The 15917-nt window shown below is 41.4% G+C and overlaps 1 protein-coding gene across 2 annotated transcripts in view; it reads left to right on the top strand.

The window, feature by feature from the left end:
- The window catches only part of myo5aa (myosin VAa), a 46147-nt gene that overhangs the window by 4076 nt on the left and 26154 nt on the right, over positions 1-15917 (top strand). For both annotated transcript variants that reach the window (XM_084034948.1, XM_084034949.1), the window contains exons 2-7: positions 8957-9067; positions 10126-10297; positions 10740-10884; positions 11973-12129; positions 13296-13439; positions 15446-15527. In XM_084034948.1, the coding sequence (XP_083891074.1) occupies positions 8957-9067; positions 10126-10297; positions 10740-10884; positions 11973-12129; positions 13296-13439; positions 15446-15527 (811 nt within the window). The remainder of the gene's footprint in view (positions 1-8956; positions 9068-10125; positions 10298-10739; positions 10885-11972; positions 12130-13295; positions 13440-15445; positions 15528-15917) is intronic.

Genomic DNA, 15917 nt, shown 5'->3' with positions numbered 1-15917 from the left:
TCTGGTACATGTGCCAGCATTCATTCAAACTGGCACATAGCTAAACTGCCAGTAAGCTGTTCCACACTTGAAATGCAGCAAAGGAGAGAAAGGAAAGAGAAACACCTGCTGTTACATCACTTGTAGTGCGGCGTGTTTGACCGTTTTAAGTCCAGCAGGAGCAGTGGTTTTCTGTGCTTTGGTGTACATTCAATGTAACTCATGCAACCTTTGATTTATCCTGATCCCTCATTTTTTGCCATATTAGCAGCATGGCTCCGTGATTACCAATGAGAGTCGGTCCACTTGGTCCAGACTGAAATATCTCAACAATTATTGGATGTTTGATATTAAGTTTGTTGCAACCATCCATGTTGCCTCAGAGTATGAATTGCTTTGGTGATCTATGTACTTTTTGTTGACTTTTTTTTACTTTTTTTTAACTTTTTTTGGTTTGAGTGAAATATCTCAATAGCCTTTTGTTTTTATTTTAACTGTAAAGCGACTTTGAGTACTAGCGAAAGCGCACTACAAATTAAATGTATTATAAATATTATTATTAATGTTTGGATTGAGTGCCATGAAATGAAATACAGACATTCATGTCTATCTCAGGATAACAAATTAAATTTATTTAATACTTTTAATACTTCCATCCATCCATTTTCTACCGCTTATCCTGTATTTAGGGTCACGGGGGGGCTGGAGCCGATCCCAGCTGTCATTGGGCGAAGGCAGGGTACACCCTGGACAGGACGCCAGTCTATCACAGGGAGACATGTAGAGACAAACAACCATTCACGCTCACATTCACACCTACGGGCAATTTAGAGTCACCAATGAACCTATCCCCATCCTGCATGTCTTTGGACTGTGGGAGGAAGCCGGAGAACCCGGAGAGAACCCACGCTTACACGGGGAGAACATGCAAACTCCACACAGAAGGAACCCGGGCCGACCCGGGAATCGAACCCAGGACCCTCTTGCTGTGAGGCGAGAGTGCTACCCACTACACCACCGTGCAGCCCCCCTTTTAATACTTACTTTACTTTAATACATTTTATATTACAGCATAGTAGTTAATAATATATCATGTCATGATTATTTTGGCCAAAATAATTGCGATTAATTATATTATCCCGATAATCATCAAAATATGCTTAAAACTTTAAACATACTGGAACCATTTTTACATACAGACATCTGTTCGTTTAACATAAATGATGGGGTTGTATAAATAAACTAAAAAAATATTTTCCACCTTGTATTTTTTTGTATCGCTACCATGATAGCGAGCTTGACAGCTTTTTCAAGTCAGTCGCGACGATATTTTCAGTGATCCCGATAATGGAAACTCACCAGGATCAAGTTATTGTGACTGTTTTTAATCTCTATTCTTGATCAAATCCTAGATCGTCCCGTCCCTTCATGTAACAGTCATGCTTTGTGTGCTTTAGGTGTTCCCTCAACCGCATCAGGTGGTGAAATTTTGTCAGCGGTTGGTTTTCTTCTTCCCAGCTCCATTTGAGAGCATGTGCATTGGATTACTGAGATAACCCAGTTAAATTGTGCTCAACTCATGTTGTATATGTTCTGGCATGTAGTCATCGCAGTCCTGTCCAACACAAACAAACACACCGAGGGCAGATACACCGAGGCTGGCTGTTTAATGGCTGTGTCTTATTTCAACACTTAACTGTATCCTAAAGTAAATTTAACTTGGTGGTGTTTGACAAGACAGACATATATTAGCTTTGGAAACTCCAATTTGCATACATTTTTGGGTGTTAATTAATTAACACACTTTCAATCCAGTGTGTAGGGACGGGACGCAGGTTTACGGCTGTTGTTTGGGGTCGTGTGAGTTGGTTTCTCGTCATGTTTTCTGGCCCTGTGAGCCTCCCAACTCATGTGATTGAGGAAGGAAGCCGGGACGCCTGATGGACGGCAGGGATGGCCAATTATCTGTCACAGGGCTAGCAAGTTAAGGGGGGAACACTGCTTGTGTCTTCAGACACACTGGGAAGGTTTCATCCGCCAGTGAGCTCCAGAGCTCGGTGCTGTATCAGCTAGCGTCTGGTCTTGTGGTGCGCGTGGCTGGAGGCATCCAGAAAACCAGCAGACTCAACAGCATGAGCTAGAGACTTGATACAGACACAAGATGAACTGGGAATTGGAGTATATGTTTGTCCATGTAAGTGTTTGCTTCTTTTGAGGCTTTTTAATTTTCCTCCCGTAGATATGTAGAACATACAGATGAACCTTTATTCTGATCTGTTAACGGTGAAGCTGCTTTCTCTGTTTAGCTGCATGTGATTCTTTGCGATCTGTAAGTTCTGGTCTTGAAAAGGGTATATTGCCTCTTTAATGTGCAAAATAGAAGCCCGGTTGTCCTGACACACCCTTCTTCTGCAGAAAAAAAGTTACGTATATGAAATCAGACGCAGTAATGACTCCAGAGTGGCAACAGTTCAGATTTGAATCTGAACTGCGTTTTGGTATCTGAAATAAAAGCAAAGAACGTAGTCACGGGATTTAGTTTGTCCCAACTTTTGTAGATACAGGGTTTTATATGTGGGACTACAGTCCTTTAGAAGGAGAAGCAACATGCTCTCCTAATGAATGATAAATGTGCACCATGTTGGTGTCCTATAGATCTACAGGCCATATAAATAATTACAGGTTACCTTTTTGCTAAAGCATGATTTGCATAGCAGCAAGGGAGGACATATTAAGAGAACTAACTTAATGGTTTCTCTGAAGAGCTGGTTAGCTTAGCATAGCTTGTTCCTAATTAGATTTTTTGTATATCTTTTCCTTTTTAATAAGCCCATTGTCTGGTATAAACATAAGACAAACGCATAGTTGTGCACTGATTCTCCTATCCTGATATAACATACAAGCAAATCACACTTATCCGAGAGTCAGCAGCGACTGAACTAATCAGATTAGACACTGGGCATCGTCAGAGCTTCTTAGTAAGACACCCTGATGTTTGGCGATCACTGGATGTTGGCACCTTGGTTGTTTCGGGAACACCATCGGGTGTAGTGAATCTAGCACAGTTTCTTTCTAGCCAAAAATCTCCACCAGCACTGAGGTCTCTGTATCTTGGCTTCATGCTGTGTCTGCCCAGCTGAGCAGAAAAACAGCAGATTCTCACATGAGTGGCATCATGTGACGAGGCCAGTCTGGGACTCCATTGACGGCTTAAATGAGAATCTGTGAGCAAAACACTATTTCACATACCACTGCAGCTGTTTAGGAAGTTGTCTTTGCCGGATTGTGCCGTAAAGTGTTTTCAGGTTTCAATCTCTTTGATCAGGGATATAGGATTGTATTGCAGATCACAGTTGATCACAGTGGATTTCCATTACTGGGAAAAGAGCCCTACGGAAGATTAGAACAAAGAGACCTTATCCTTTATTTGCCTTTTTACAATGTTAATTAAAGATCATGTGTCCTATCTGTGATGCAATAATTGCAATTATTATTATTATTATCTTGACAAAATGTAAGTAAGAGTGATTCCAATGTGTTTTAGTGCCGTTTTTAAGAGTTTAAAGCACATTTTGGTGATTATTGGGATACTGTCGGGAGCCACAATTATTTCAACCAGGATAATCATAGCATTAAATGTTGATATCGTCCCATACCTACACTTCAGAGGAGTCCCAGTAGGCTGGAGTGCATCTGATCCAAGAGTGAAAGCTCAGAGCTCAGTATTAGCAAGGTGAAGTCCCTCTAATCTGCTGCTGACTTTGTGCAGATTTGTAAACTTGTCATGGATGAATGCCCTGCCCATCACTAACCCTATATACACACACGCACACACGCAAGCCAGCACGCACACACACACACACATTACTAGCCATACTGAACACACAAACCCATTGCCCCAATCACTTTGACCTCCGCTCAGTCTTTTTCATCCTTGCTGCCTTGTTGCAGTAGAATCAAGTTCAGTCATATTAATTTCAGCCCCTGAAATTAAAACTTCACATCAATAACATCACAGCTTCAGCCAAAATGTGATAACTTAACATCTGTTAAATCTTAACAATTTTATACATCTGTTCCCCTTTCTTCATATTAAGAGAGCTCTATGTTGTGGCACACCATTTTTAATGAAATCGGGTTAATGTAATGTCTTTATTGATGTGAACACACTTACGCCTATGTTACTTTGTGTGGGCCAGGACCAGAACTTAAACACGTGAAAGCTTTGTCACCGTGTCAGCAGTACTGTGGCAACCTGTAGCCATATGTGATGGTAATGAAATCTTGGTGTAGTTGACTAGTATACGATTAGCCGGTGTTAAGTTAGCAAATCAGGTCCTGATCCTTTGTCTCAGTTAAACCAGGATTAGCATCAGCCCAGCCTTGTACCTTGAAGAGCAGCCGTGCCCTGCTGTGAACTGACCCAGCTGTCAGCGACCATCAGGACGAGTGTAGACTAGTTAATTATTTGAAATAAAAGAACTTGCGTCATTTAATTATTGATTTGTTAGAAAACACAGTATATTGCTACTAGAATACTGTTGTTGCTAGATCGTGTCTTCCAATATGATCCGTCAGAGGTTAAGATTGTTTTTGTCGTTTCCTATATTTTATAATTTTATTAGAATGTCCTTTTTATGTCATAAATATTAGTCCAGAACAACAATGGCATTGCCAGGCATTATGACATTCACAATATCAAAATAACACACATTTTGTATATTGTATTATGGACGGAGGTTATTTAATGCAATTCAGAATTTGCATAAAATTTCATTGACATGATTGTCAAAGCAGACAGGATTTAGTTTTATGCTCAGGGCATGATCTCACTGAATACATTGCTTTTTTTTTACACCTTTCATTTGAAATGAGAGCATCTGACTGTTACTGACTGGATGCAGATGGTAGAAGGTGTTGCATTGTTTGTATGCAACTTCTCAATATTGTAATTCTGATCTGTATGAAACATATAATAGCTGATTCATGTCCTGTGAAGATCACATTTAGAAGCAGCACACATTTATTGCATCGAATAACATGTGAACCTCACATAAGTGTGACCTCATCCTGTTCCCTGAGGTAAAGGGAAAAAACAGCAACAACAAATTACAGATCTACAAACTCAATTTAGCAGCTTGAGTTCATAGCCGATGTGTGTAGCCTCATGCACGCGGCATATGTAGGGCGGGCTAAATGCAGAGACCCTTTAGTCATGTGATCTCTGACGTCACAGATGCTCTGACGTCTTTTCTCCTTTTTTGTCACCCTCTCCTCCTGGTCTGTTGCCCATAAGTCACCAGCTCGACCATCATCCTTCACTGTAAGGCAGACAGAGAGGCTGCACTCTGACTCATCACATTATCTCTCCAGCTTTTAAACACTACTCTTGTCCAGCTTGTATTTCATTGTAGAGGATTATGTCCTTGAAACGTGTGTGTGTGTGTGTGTGTGTGTGTGTGTGTGTGTGTGTGTGTGTGTGTGTGTGTGTGTGTGTGTGTGTGTGTGTGTGTGTGTGTGTGTGTGTGTGTGTGTGTGTGTGTGTGTGTGTGTGTGTGTGTGTGTGTGTGTGTGTCATCCTTCATCTCTCGTTTGTTTTCTGAACCCGGGGGGATTTGTTGGTCTATAAATATGATTCATAGCCTCTGCAGTTGCATTATATTGTTGTCTTTTTGCCCCCATACTAGGTACACACACACACACACAAACCTTGTACATTTGTGTTTTGGTCGAGCAGAAAAGAGAAAGAAACAAAGCATGACAATTACTGGCATGTTAACAATGTGTGTGTGTGTGTGTGTGTGGGGGGGGGGGGGGTGATAATGAGAACCAGGAAGTGTGCTCAGCAGCGCAGTGATGTGTCTGTGAGGTGTGATGCTGCTCAAATCTTGCTCTAGCTATTTTTAGCCTCTGTCCGCCTTCTCTCCTCCCTTTTCTCCCTGTGTCTCCCGGCCTCTCTCTGCGTTGCTAGGAGGCTGGCAGCTGGGATGGTCTCCTGTGGGTACCAAAAAGGTGAAACCACCAACAAAATGCTGGAATGGGAAGAGTAATAGAGACAATTTCCCCCGTTTTGTTTTTCGTTTAAGTAGCATCAACACATTTTCCTAAAGTATAACCTGATATATTTTATATATTTTAGATACTTTGGAAACCATGCCTCCATTTCAAATAAAGATCTGCTGGTTTGAACAATGTTTGGCTTCATAGTAGGGGTTTGCAGTGATGAAACAAACCTTGGCCTGGAGGTGTTTTATACTTTACACTGTTTTATACAAAAAATGTAATGAAAACTGACAGCAACAAAATGGTTTTCCTGGACAGTATAGTAATGTGCAAGTTGTTAATTTTCTTAAGTGTCAGGAAAGGTTGCCCTTTCATTGTTTGTTGTTTTTTGTTCAAGAATACCTGACATGCATTTAAATATTTTGATACACAATGGGATGAACATACGACCACAAATGGCTCCTTACAACTGAAAGTGACAGCAGCTTTGATAAAGCTGTCAGTTTTGGCAGGCAGATGTAGCTACATAATTTCTAAACATTATCACAGAAGGTGTAGCCTATAAATTATTCAACCAGCTCATTGTGCCAATGATATCAGCGTTAATCAGACAGTCGGGGTTGCTATTGTTAATTGAGCAGGTGGTTAACTGGCAAATTAAACGGGTTTTTAAGGAAATTGTGTGAATTGAAATGTTGATTGAATTGTTTTCATTTAATTCATCATAAGTGGGGAGAATATATTAGTTGTGAATGTAGATGTGAAACAGGTGTGAGCTTGTGATGCATGGTTTGGTAATACTGGTTGTTTGTGAAGGTCTCCCGTTTTTAGCTCCCGTTTGATTCAGCACACACACACACACACACACACACACACACACACACACACACACACACACACACACACACACACACACACACACACACACACATACACATAATAGACTCCGTCTGTCTCACTTTATGCTTTTGTTTTTCTTTCTCTGACTACACACATACAGCTCACTAGCAACTCAGACAGTTTATCACTCCTGAAAACCGCAGGCACACATTCAAGCCCGACATTTATCACCTGGCATTAACTTATCACATATTCATATCAGCGTATGTGCCAGCTGATAATTAAAAAGCATGTGCAGTACAGAAATGCCAAGGTAATTTAGAGCACTAACAAGTTTAACTGTAAAAAAAATTTTTTGTTTTGGCCTCAAACATCCAGTATTGGTTGGCTACTCTCCACGTTCAACCATTAGCTTTACAACACACACGCACACTTCTTGGAACCACTTCACCACTTCAAGTAGCTATGTGTTATCCCCTTCACACTACTTACTGATGTCACGGTTTGGTCTTCCTACAGAGGTTAAGAGAGAAAGGAATTAGAGAAAATACTGGGAAAACCTGGGGGATTCGTGGTGGCAGAGAGATTAAACACTTCTTTTGTTAAACTCCTTTGTCGGAGAGGCTATTGCTGCCATTTCACATCACAACTCTTCTTAATATGAAGAGCAAGAGATAGAATGGGGGGGAGGGGGGTGCGAGGGTTTGTGTGACTGTGATGTCATGATGAGCGGTAGTGAGGCAGAAGCTGGAATTTAGTAGGCTTTCAACCGTCATGCTTTCTACAATCAGGCCTTTCTCTCTTGCATCTCCGAAACTGCCGTTAGCAGTTTATAACGAAGCCTGAAGAAGCCATGAAATCCTTGATGGACTTCCGGAAAGACACTCCCAGTTCCTCAAAAATTATCAAAAGTGTCATTCACATGTTCCTGTATTAGTAATTCACTTGAAAAATTAGTCACAGCAAAGTGAAAATCCTCATTCATGTTGTTTAGTTTGAGACTAAATCCTGCAGTGATTAGTGTATAGTCTTTCTGTTCATTCCTCAACAAAGACAAAACAGATGAGCATATTTTATCTGCTCTAGTTTTGCGAATAATAATTTAAATAATATTTTCACACTTACGCCATTGATTCTTTTCCATGTTGTGATGGATCCTTCACAAAACTATGATAAATACATGTCAATTGAACGTTTGTTTCTGGAATACAAACCCCACCATAATCTGTTTTGTTGAACCTCTTACTTAATTTCCTCTCATCTGCCCTCCTTATCTAATTTCAAATCCATGGTTGGAAAAACAACCTCTGTGTTGTTTGACCACAGACTACTGACTGCTTCACTCCAGCAGAATACACACACACACACACACACACACACATGCAGACGCAGGTCTCGTCGGCCTGGGTTTTTTCAGTGCACAGTGGGATTCTCTCTATTCTCCAGTCACTGCACAGTCATCCAGCAAACACCTCCACCATTAGAAGTAAGGCTTATGTCTATGTTTGTGAGCTGGATTCCTCAGCCATGTGACTGCTAGTGTTCATCACTGTTTTTCCACATGTCTGTAATCAGCTGATTGCCTCCAGTCACAAGTCTGTAAGGCCTGAAACAGTTTTATAGTGAAGTGTGTGTGTGTGTGTGTGTGTGTGTGTGTGTGTGTGTGTGTGTGTGTGTGTGTGTGTGTGTGTGTGTGTGTGTGTGTGTGTGTGTGTGTGTGTGTGTGTGTGTGTGTGTGTGTGTGTGTGTGTGTGTGTGTGCGCGCGTGTGTGTGTGTTGACACTATGACCACACAAGATCCACATCTGCATTCCTCAGTCATTATGGGCCTCTATTGGTTTGACAGACTGTTCCCACAACTTTATTGACCGTTACGAGCTCATGACCGGGAAAACATGGAACCCAGTGTTTTCTCTGAGGTCATACTGTTTTAACAATTAGCAGAAAGATAAGTACAACTATACGTTTGTTGAACGGGCTGATGTAGTGCAAACTTGTCAGTATTAATAGTAATAATAAGGAAATGTACTATAATTGGAAATACATGAAGTAGATTTAGCGATCAGGGACATCATATATTTAAATGGAGTGTTACACGTTGTTTAACTAAATTTTCTTTTCCCCTGTCTCCCAGTTGGCTCGGGTGTGGATCCCCGATGCAGAAGAAGTGTGGAAGTCTGCTGAGCTGACCAAGGACTACAAAAATGGCGACGCCTCCCTGCAGCTCATGCTGGAGGATGGAACGGTGAGGATTGATGGAGATGTAGGGCCTTTGTGTTGCATCCTCTGTGCTCTCCCTGTCATTGCCTTAAAGACACTTCAGACTGCTGGTTCTCATTAGTGGTTATTGGTTTTAACATTGGTTCTAACACATTTAAAATGTGTAGCAGTAAATTTAATAATACAAACGGCTTCCAGCACACAGTACTCCGGTTAATGAAAGCATGTGGCAAGACCATTTGCCAGATTGGTCCTTATGTTTAAATCACAGTATTTTTCTGGTTGTGTCTCTTCAATGTCTCCGAAACTTGTCAGCAGTTTTCAGTGACATTGGGTAGTAAATTGGGGCGTGAAAGTGACAGATTATTTTTGTGCCAATCCAGGCATTTCTTTTAAGTATTCAAGGTTATTTCTGTGGCTAAACACCACATAACATCTCTCAGTAGGCTCAGCAAAGGTTCTCAAAGTAGCTCAAGGTCTTAATGAAAAAGTATACTGTATGTCTGTCATTGTAGATTTTGCTGCTGATCCATGTGCAGAGCAAGCTAAACTTCTAAATCATTTAAATTAATAACAACACCTTTAGTTGGTTGTGCAGCCTTGATGAGGGTTTTGCACTCTTTGAGTGCTCTCTGTGTTTATGTGGAAAGCTGCTGTTGAAGATGATCAAAATAACGTCACTCCATTAGTCACTCTCATTAAATCCTGATGTTGTCTGTTAAAAGATTTCCTGTAACCAAATCAACCATACATACAACAAGCATCAGAAAGAGAAGGGGATCCATTTAAAAGGGATGTTAAAATGTCAAAAGAAGGAGGAACTAAAACAAGATTAATACAATACAGCTTTGAACAACTGGTGGTTTTGCTCCAGAGCCATGCCAAATCACTAGCCTCATGACATTTTTGAGTACATATGCATGAAATATTGACTGATATTGACCTTCAGCAATAAAAGGCACGTCATCATTTGGTGAGTCTAAGTATAAGAAAATCAACGCTTTACACTCGTTTATATTCATACCATGGCCACTGAAATAACTTGCTGTTATAACCATGCTCTATTTTCTTGGTCGTCTTCAGAACATTGAGCACAAACTGGACCCCAAGACGAAGAACCTACCTTACCTGCGAAACCCCGACATCCTTGTGGGCGAAAATGACCTGACGGCACTAAGCTACCTCCACGAGCCGGCTGTGCTGCACAATCTGAAAGTCCGATTCATAGACTCCAAGCTAATATATACTTATTGTGGTAGGTGAAAAAATGCATACTTTTAAACAAACAAAAGTAATGTAAAGGCTGTGTAAAACGTTGTTCGAGGTGAACATGATGAGAGTTCCTTTTCACCCGCCTATACATGTCTTTTACACAACTGTGTGATCAAACATGAAAACATTCACTCATTTTACACAACAGGAACAGTAAACAGATGAGTCAATGATTTCCACTAATTATGGCATGCCAATTAATGTTTCAAAGTGGATGGTTTTCTACTTGGTTAAACACTGCATTGTTGTCTGTGAGAATCCATAAGCTCTGTAGAATGTAGAATATATGTCAAGCGTAAGTAATTGAGAACAGTGTTGCCTTTAATCTATGTGACGAAGAACGAAATGCAGTATGTTCTGTACATTTACATATTCCCGCTCATTCAGGCGAGCTCATACTTTCCCCTCTGTGTTCTGTGTCATAGGAATAGTTCTGGTGGCCATCAACCCGTATGAGACGTTGCAAATATATGGAAGTGACATCATAAATGCCTACAGCGGTCAGAATATGGGTGATATGGACCCACATATCTTTGCTGTGGCGGAGGAGGCTTACAAACAGATGGCCAGGTTTGTGTGTGTGTGTGTGTGTGTGTGTTACCTGAGTAGTAGTCTCCTTATTGCTCAGCCCTCCCTCTCTCTCCTCTGGGTTTGTAGGTCAAAGCCAAGACAGAAATAGGCTCACGGTGGTCTCACCGTCTCTCGCTCCCTTGCTCTTTTAATACTGCCAACCAGTGGATCTGGGAGTTTATGTCACCAACACACTGGCATACACATGTACACTAACAGTACTGTATCTCAAGTTTAATCAACACTCGTATCCCTTCCTTCACTAATGTCAGTTTTATTTGAGCTGTCAGCAGTAGCCCTCTCAGTATGTCCTTTCTGACCTCACACAGTTGGCATACAGTTGCACTGGAGTTGCAACTCCATCCGTGAGGAACTTACATGCATTCTAGGGCTGCATGTTTAAATTAATCCATAATTTACGATGTTACAGATGTAGCCTGTTGATTATTCTAATGTAGGGGGGCATTAGCTTAGGAGGTACAGCGGGTTGGCTGGTAACCGCAAGATTGATGGTTCGATCCCCGGCTCCTCCTAGCTGTGTGTCTGGCGTCCCTGAGAAAGACGCCTCACCCTAATTGCTCCTGACGAGCTGGCTGCCGCCCTGCGTGGTTGACTCCGCCGTCGGTGTGTGAATGGGTGAATGTCAGTCAACAATGTAAAGCACTTTGGACAAAAGCGATATATAAATGAGGACCATTTAATGTATTGGGGCTTTAACTGCAAAGGCCCAGTCACCTTTTGTCACCAGCTGAATCCTGGGAAAAACCAGTATAGCCAATCCACCAATCTTAAGGGGACGTACAGGCACATAAGAGTCAGCAAATCAATGATGTGAGGCAGCCTACATATCAGCAGCTCTGAGTTTATTTCTAAGAGAGATGTCTCAGTAGGAAGAGCCAATGCTGCCACAGGATTTTGGTTCAGTACTTTGGAGAATTTGAAGGGCAGCCTGCTGAGATATCAGAGCGTGCATAGGAGCACATGGGATTAACTAGGAGTGTTAACACCTGCTCTGACTGCAGGCAATGAAAATGTTCGTTGGTGATGGCATCTTACATTTAGCATTTATATTTTTTTCAATCTGTTAGGGATGAGAGAAATCAGTCAATAATTGTGAGTGGAGAGTCCGGAGCAGGAAAGACGGTATCAGCCAAATACGCCATGAGATACTTTGCTACGGTCAGCGGCTCCACCAGCGAGGCCAACGTGGAGCAGAAAGTCTTGGCCTCCAACCCCATCATGGAGGTAAGGACAGGAGGCTTTGTGCTGAGAAAGACCTTGGATCCCCATTTTTTTTTTTTATTATTAAAAGAGACTTACACCCAGAACATTTCTTAAAAATGAATGTTATTTTTCAGTTTTTGTATTTGTTTTCTTTTTGCTATATTTCTCTACAGTATATACACGTTTAGTTTATTTATGAATGAGATGGGTTGAATGTCATTCTATATATCCTTCTCTCTTAATCCTGCTCTTCTGCACTGGCATTCCCTCACTCCCTTCCCTTCAGTTTCTCCACCACACTCTGACTGGGCCTCAGGCTTCTCCACTCCACTGTGATAATGCAGATCTTATCCTTGACTGTGTGTTTTTTGTAATTCTTCCTGTCGAGTCACGAGGACAGGAGAGGTTGGATAGCTCCCCCTGTGCCCGTACGCTGCCCCCCATCCCCCTATCTCCTGACATCGTCTACCCACCCCGTCCTTTCCAACCGCATTACTAACATCACTCTCATCCTCCCAGCCACCGCTTTCACCTCGAGCCAATCGAGACACGTTGACAGAATGAATAGAACGCTTTCTTTCGTTGAAGTGATGTCACTTTAGCCTCTAAGCCTGGATGCGGAGTAGGTGGTTGCGTCAGCTTTTTCAATATTACAAAACGTGTGTGTGTGTGTGTGTGTGTGTGTGTGTGTGCGATGTTTATGCCCGTCTGGCTGATGCAGGCAGAGATTGGCCTACCTGCTGAAAGACTCCTTGTCTGTAGTGAAAGACTGTGTGTTTGGCCTTAACTCACAAGATTTAACTCGGAACAAGCCAGCTGGTTGTATGGCTGGAGTGTGTGCGTGTGGTGTGTGTTACATCAGTTGGACAACATTTTAGTTTCTCATCCTTGCATTTGGGAGCGGAGCTGGATCAAACAGCAGTTTTGCTATCAGAGAGAGGAGACAACGTGTGGAAACGGGTCTCAGTCTCAGCCCAACCAAAACCAGAATGCCTTGTAAGAAAGTCAGACACGGAAAATGAGAAAATACTTTTTCCAGTAACATCGTTATTGAGATATGAAAATGACCTATATATACAGTATATATATATATATATATATATATATATATATATATTGACAATATCGCCCAGCCACCATAATATGTTACGTGTGTTTTATCATGTTGTTTTTCTCCCGTTTCCCAGGCCATTGGAAACGCAAAGACCACCCGAAATGACAACAGCAGTCGCTTTGGCAAATACATCGAGATCGGCTTCGACACACGCTACCGAATCATTGGCGCCAACATGAGAACATATCTGCTGGAGAAATCACGTGTGGTGTTTCAGGTGAGCACACCAACACACACACGGTGTGTTTTGTTTTTACTTCTTTTTTTAAGCTTCAGTTCATGCATAACCAGTCACAGTGGTGTTGATGTGTTGTGCTTATGAATACACACAGTTCTTTAGCTTCTTTAGCATCTCGCAAGGTTACAGGCAAAAAAGACATTTCTGAAGTGCCATCTGTGATTTGTTATTGCATTTGTCAGTCTAGTCTACTTTTGTTTGTTTCCTTTACAATGAAGACATTTTTGCTAGATCATTCCTCAAAGCCTGTCAGCAGTAGTGTTATAGCCATGATTTAACGCAAGTAGCCAAAATATGTGAGTTATAACTTACTGCCTAGTTTGAACCATTACTGCAAAGAGCTAATCTGGAATCATATTTAACAGCTTCAATCATTGCAATAAAACTGCCTTGAAATTAGAGTAAAATTACATCTGTATTATGCTGTTAGGTGACACAACGCATGCACAACATGTACCTACACACACAGCTACACGCACACTGGGACCATGACTCTGTAGTTAATTGGCTTCCAGCGGCTTAAACATGACTCCTGCTGCACACACACCATACGCACACATTTTGTTGGGGGAATACAGACACATATAGAAATGCCAACATCCCCGACTCGGTTCAAGCCGGGTAACTTTTTGTTCTATGGCCCTCTTTCTCCCGGCATTACTTATCCCTGACTCTACCGTCAACAACCCTACAGACCCATTTGACCTATAATTCAACAATAATGGTTACCCTGGTCAAAGCACACACACACAAACACACACCCAAGCAGAATGTACATCAGTGGGACCCAACATTAACTGTCAGTCTGTCCATGGTGTCCTTTAGAGCAGACGAAGTATGCGGCAATAACTTCAATCTTCACAAAGACAAGTAGGAGGAAACAAAGTCTACATCCATCTGTCACACAGGTTTACAGCAGAGCACTCTTTTTTTCTCTCTCGCAATGTCTTTCTCTAGTGTCAAAGACATTCTTTCCCAAGTAACAATTTCATTTGTGTCCTTTTCTTGTCTAAATCCATCTTTAGAATTCCTTTTCTTTACAGGCAGCACAAAGTCTTAGAGAAGCCAAATAAGCACACGTTTAACAAGAGAAGAACTTTTTCAGTGGGCTTATTCACGATGTTCTAACTTTTAACATTATGTGTTTTTTTTTTAAATTCTATCTATATGGAGAACACCTTTTTCACACGTTTGTTCTCTTATATAACTTTACTTACTTATTGTATATTCAGTAGGTGTGTTTTTTCACTGGTGGAGCCAGTAGGGCAGATAAAGAAACATATTTCAACTGAGCACACACACACGCACACACACACCTATAAATGGGCGATGGAGCCAATCATGTCAGAAATGTGAGGAGGAAATAGACAACGTTTTCCACCAACATCCTCATTCCTGTCTAAAACAGCAGAGTGTGTGTGTGTGTGTGTGTGTGTGTGTGTGTGTGTGTGTGTGTGTGTGTGTGTGTGTGTGTGTGTGTGTGTGTGTGTGAATTCTGTCTTTGGGTGTAGTAGCAGTAGTACCAATGTAGGCAGGCTGACATTTGAGTTATTTATTTTCTCTACAATTGAATCGGTAGCTCCAAACTTCTGTCTCTATGCAGTTATTTGACACTTGTTATTTATGCCCATTTACTGTATGATCCGTCAGGTATAACCATACCATAGGTATGGAAATGCATGCACAGATAGGCAACATCTTTTGTTTGATTTCATGTATGTCTAGGGAAATATCAGAGTAGAAAATAAACATGTAATATTCTCATCTTAATCAATAATATTTGTTCATATGCACACAAGCAAGGCACTAAATCCCCCATTGCTCCAGTTGAGCTTCCAGATGTTAAACTGTCAGACTGTATAATTGTAGAGTCTAGAATGTGATGATCACTACCATTAATCTGATTTTATTTGAATAACCTGAGCATGAATATGTGTAAATGCAGCATTTCTCTCACATTATATGACCTTCGTGCTTACTTCCAGGCTGACGAGGAAAGGAATTATCATATATTTTATCAGCTCTGTGCATCATCCCATCTGCCTGAGTTCAAGGCTCTGAAGCTGAGTAAGTATCATCCACACACACACACACACAAACACACACACACACACACACACACAGAGCTGCACAGTAAAATCTACACTCACACCATAAGCGATGATAAAAGCAGTAGCTTGATCATTTAGATCAGTAACTCATCATTTTCTTGTCCGATTCAAGATCCGCAGTGAATACAGAGTAACTGATTGAAAGAACATTTGTGTTTAGCTGCAGTGGCTCTCTCTCTCCCCTTCCACATCTCCGAAAAAAGATCTTGATAAACCACAGACAGATTCTATATCACTTCACTATGAAACATGTTGACTCTGTGGTCATGCTCACATACAGAGCTCTCCCACTGTGGACATGCACCTGCTCATCCTAGTCATGGGACACACACACACACACACACAC

The sequence above is a fragment of the Eutrigla gurnardus genome (genome assembly GCF_963514095.1).
Source record: "Eutrigla gurnardus genome assembly, chromosome: 1".
Classification (NCBI taxonomy): Eukaryota; Metazoa; Chordata; class Actinopteri; order Perciformes; family Triglidae; genus Eutrigla; species Eutrigla gurnardus.
This window is presented reverse-complemented; position numbering and strand designations above follow the sequence as displayed.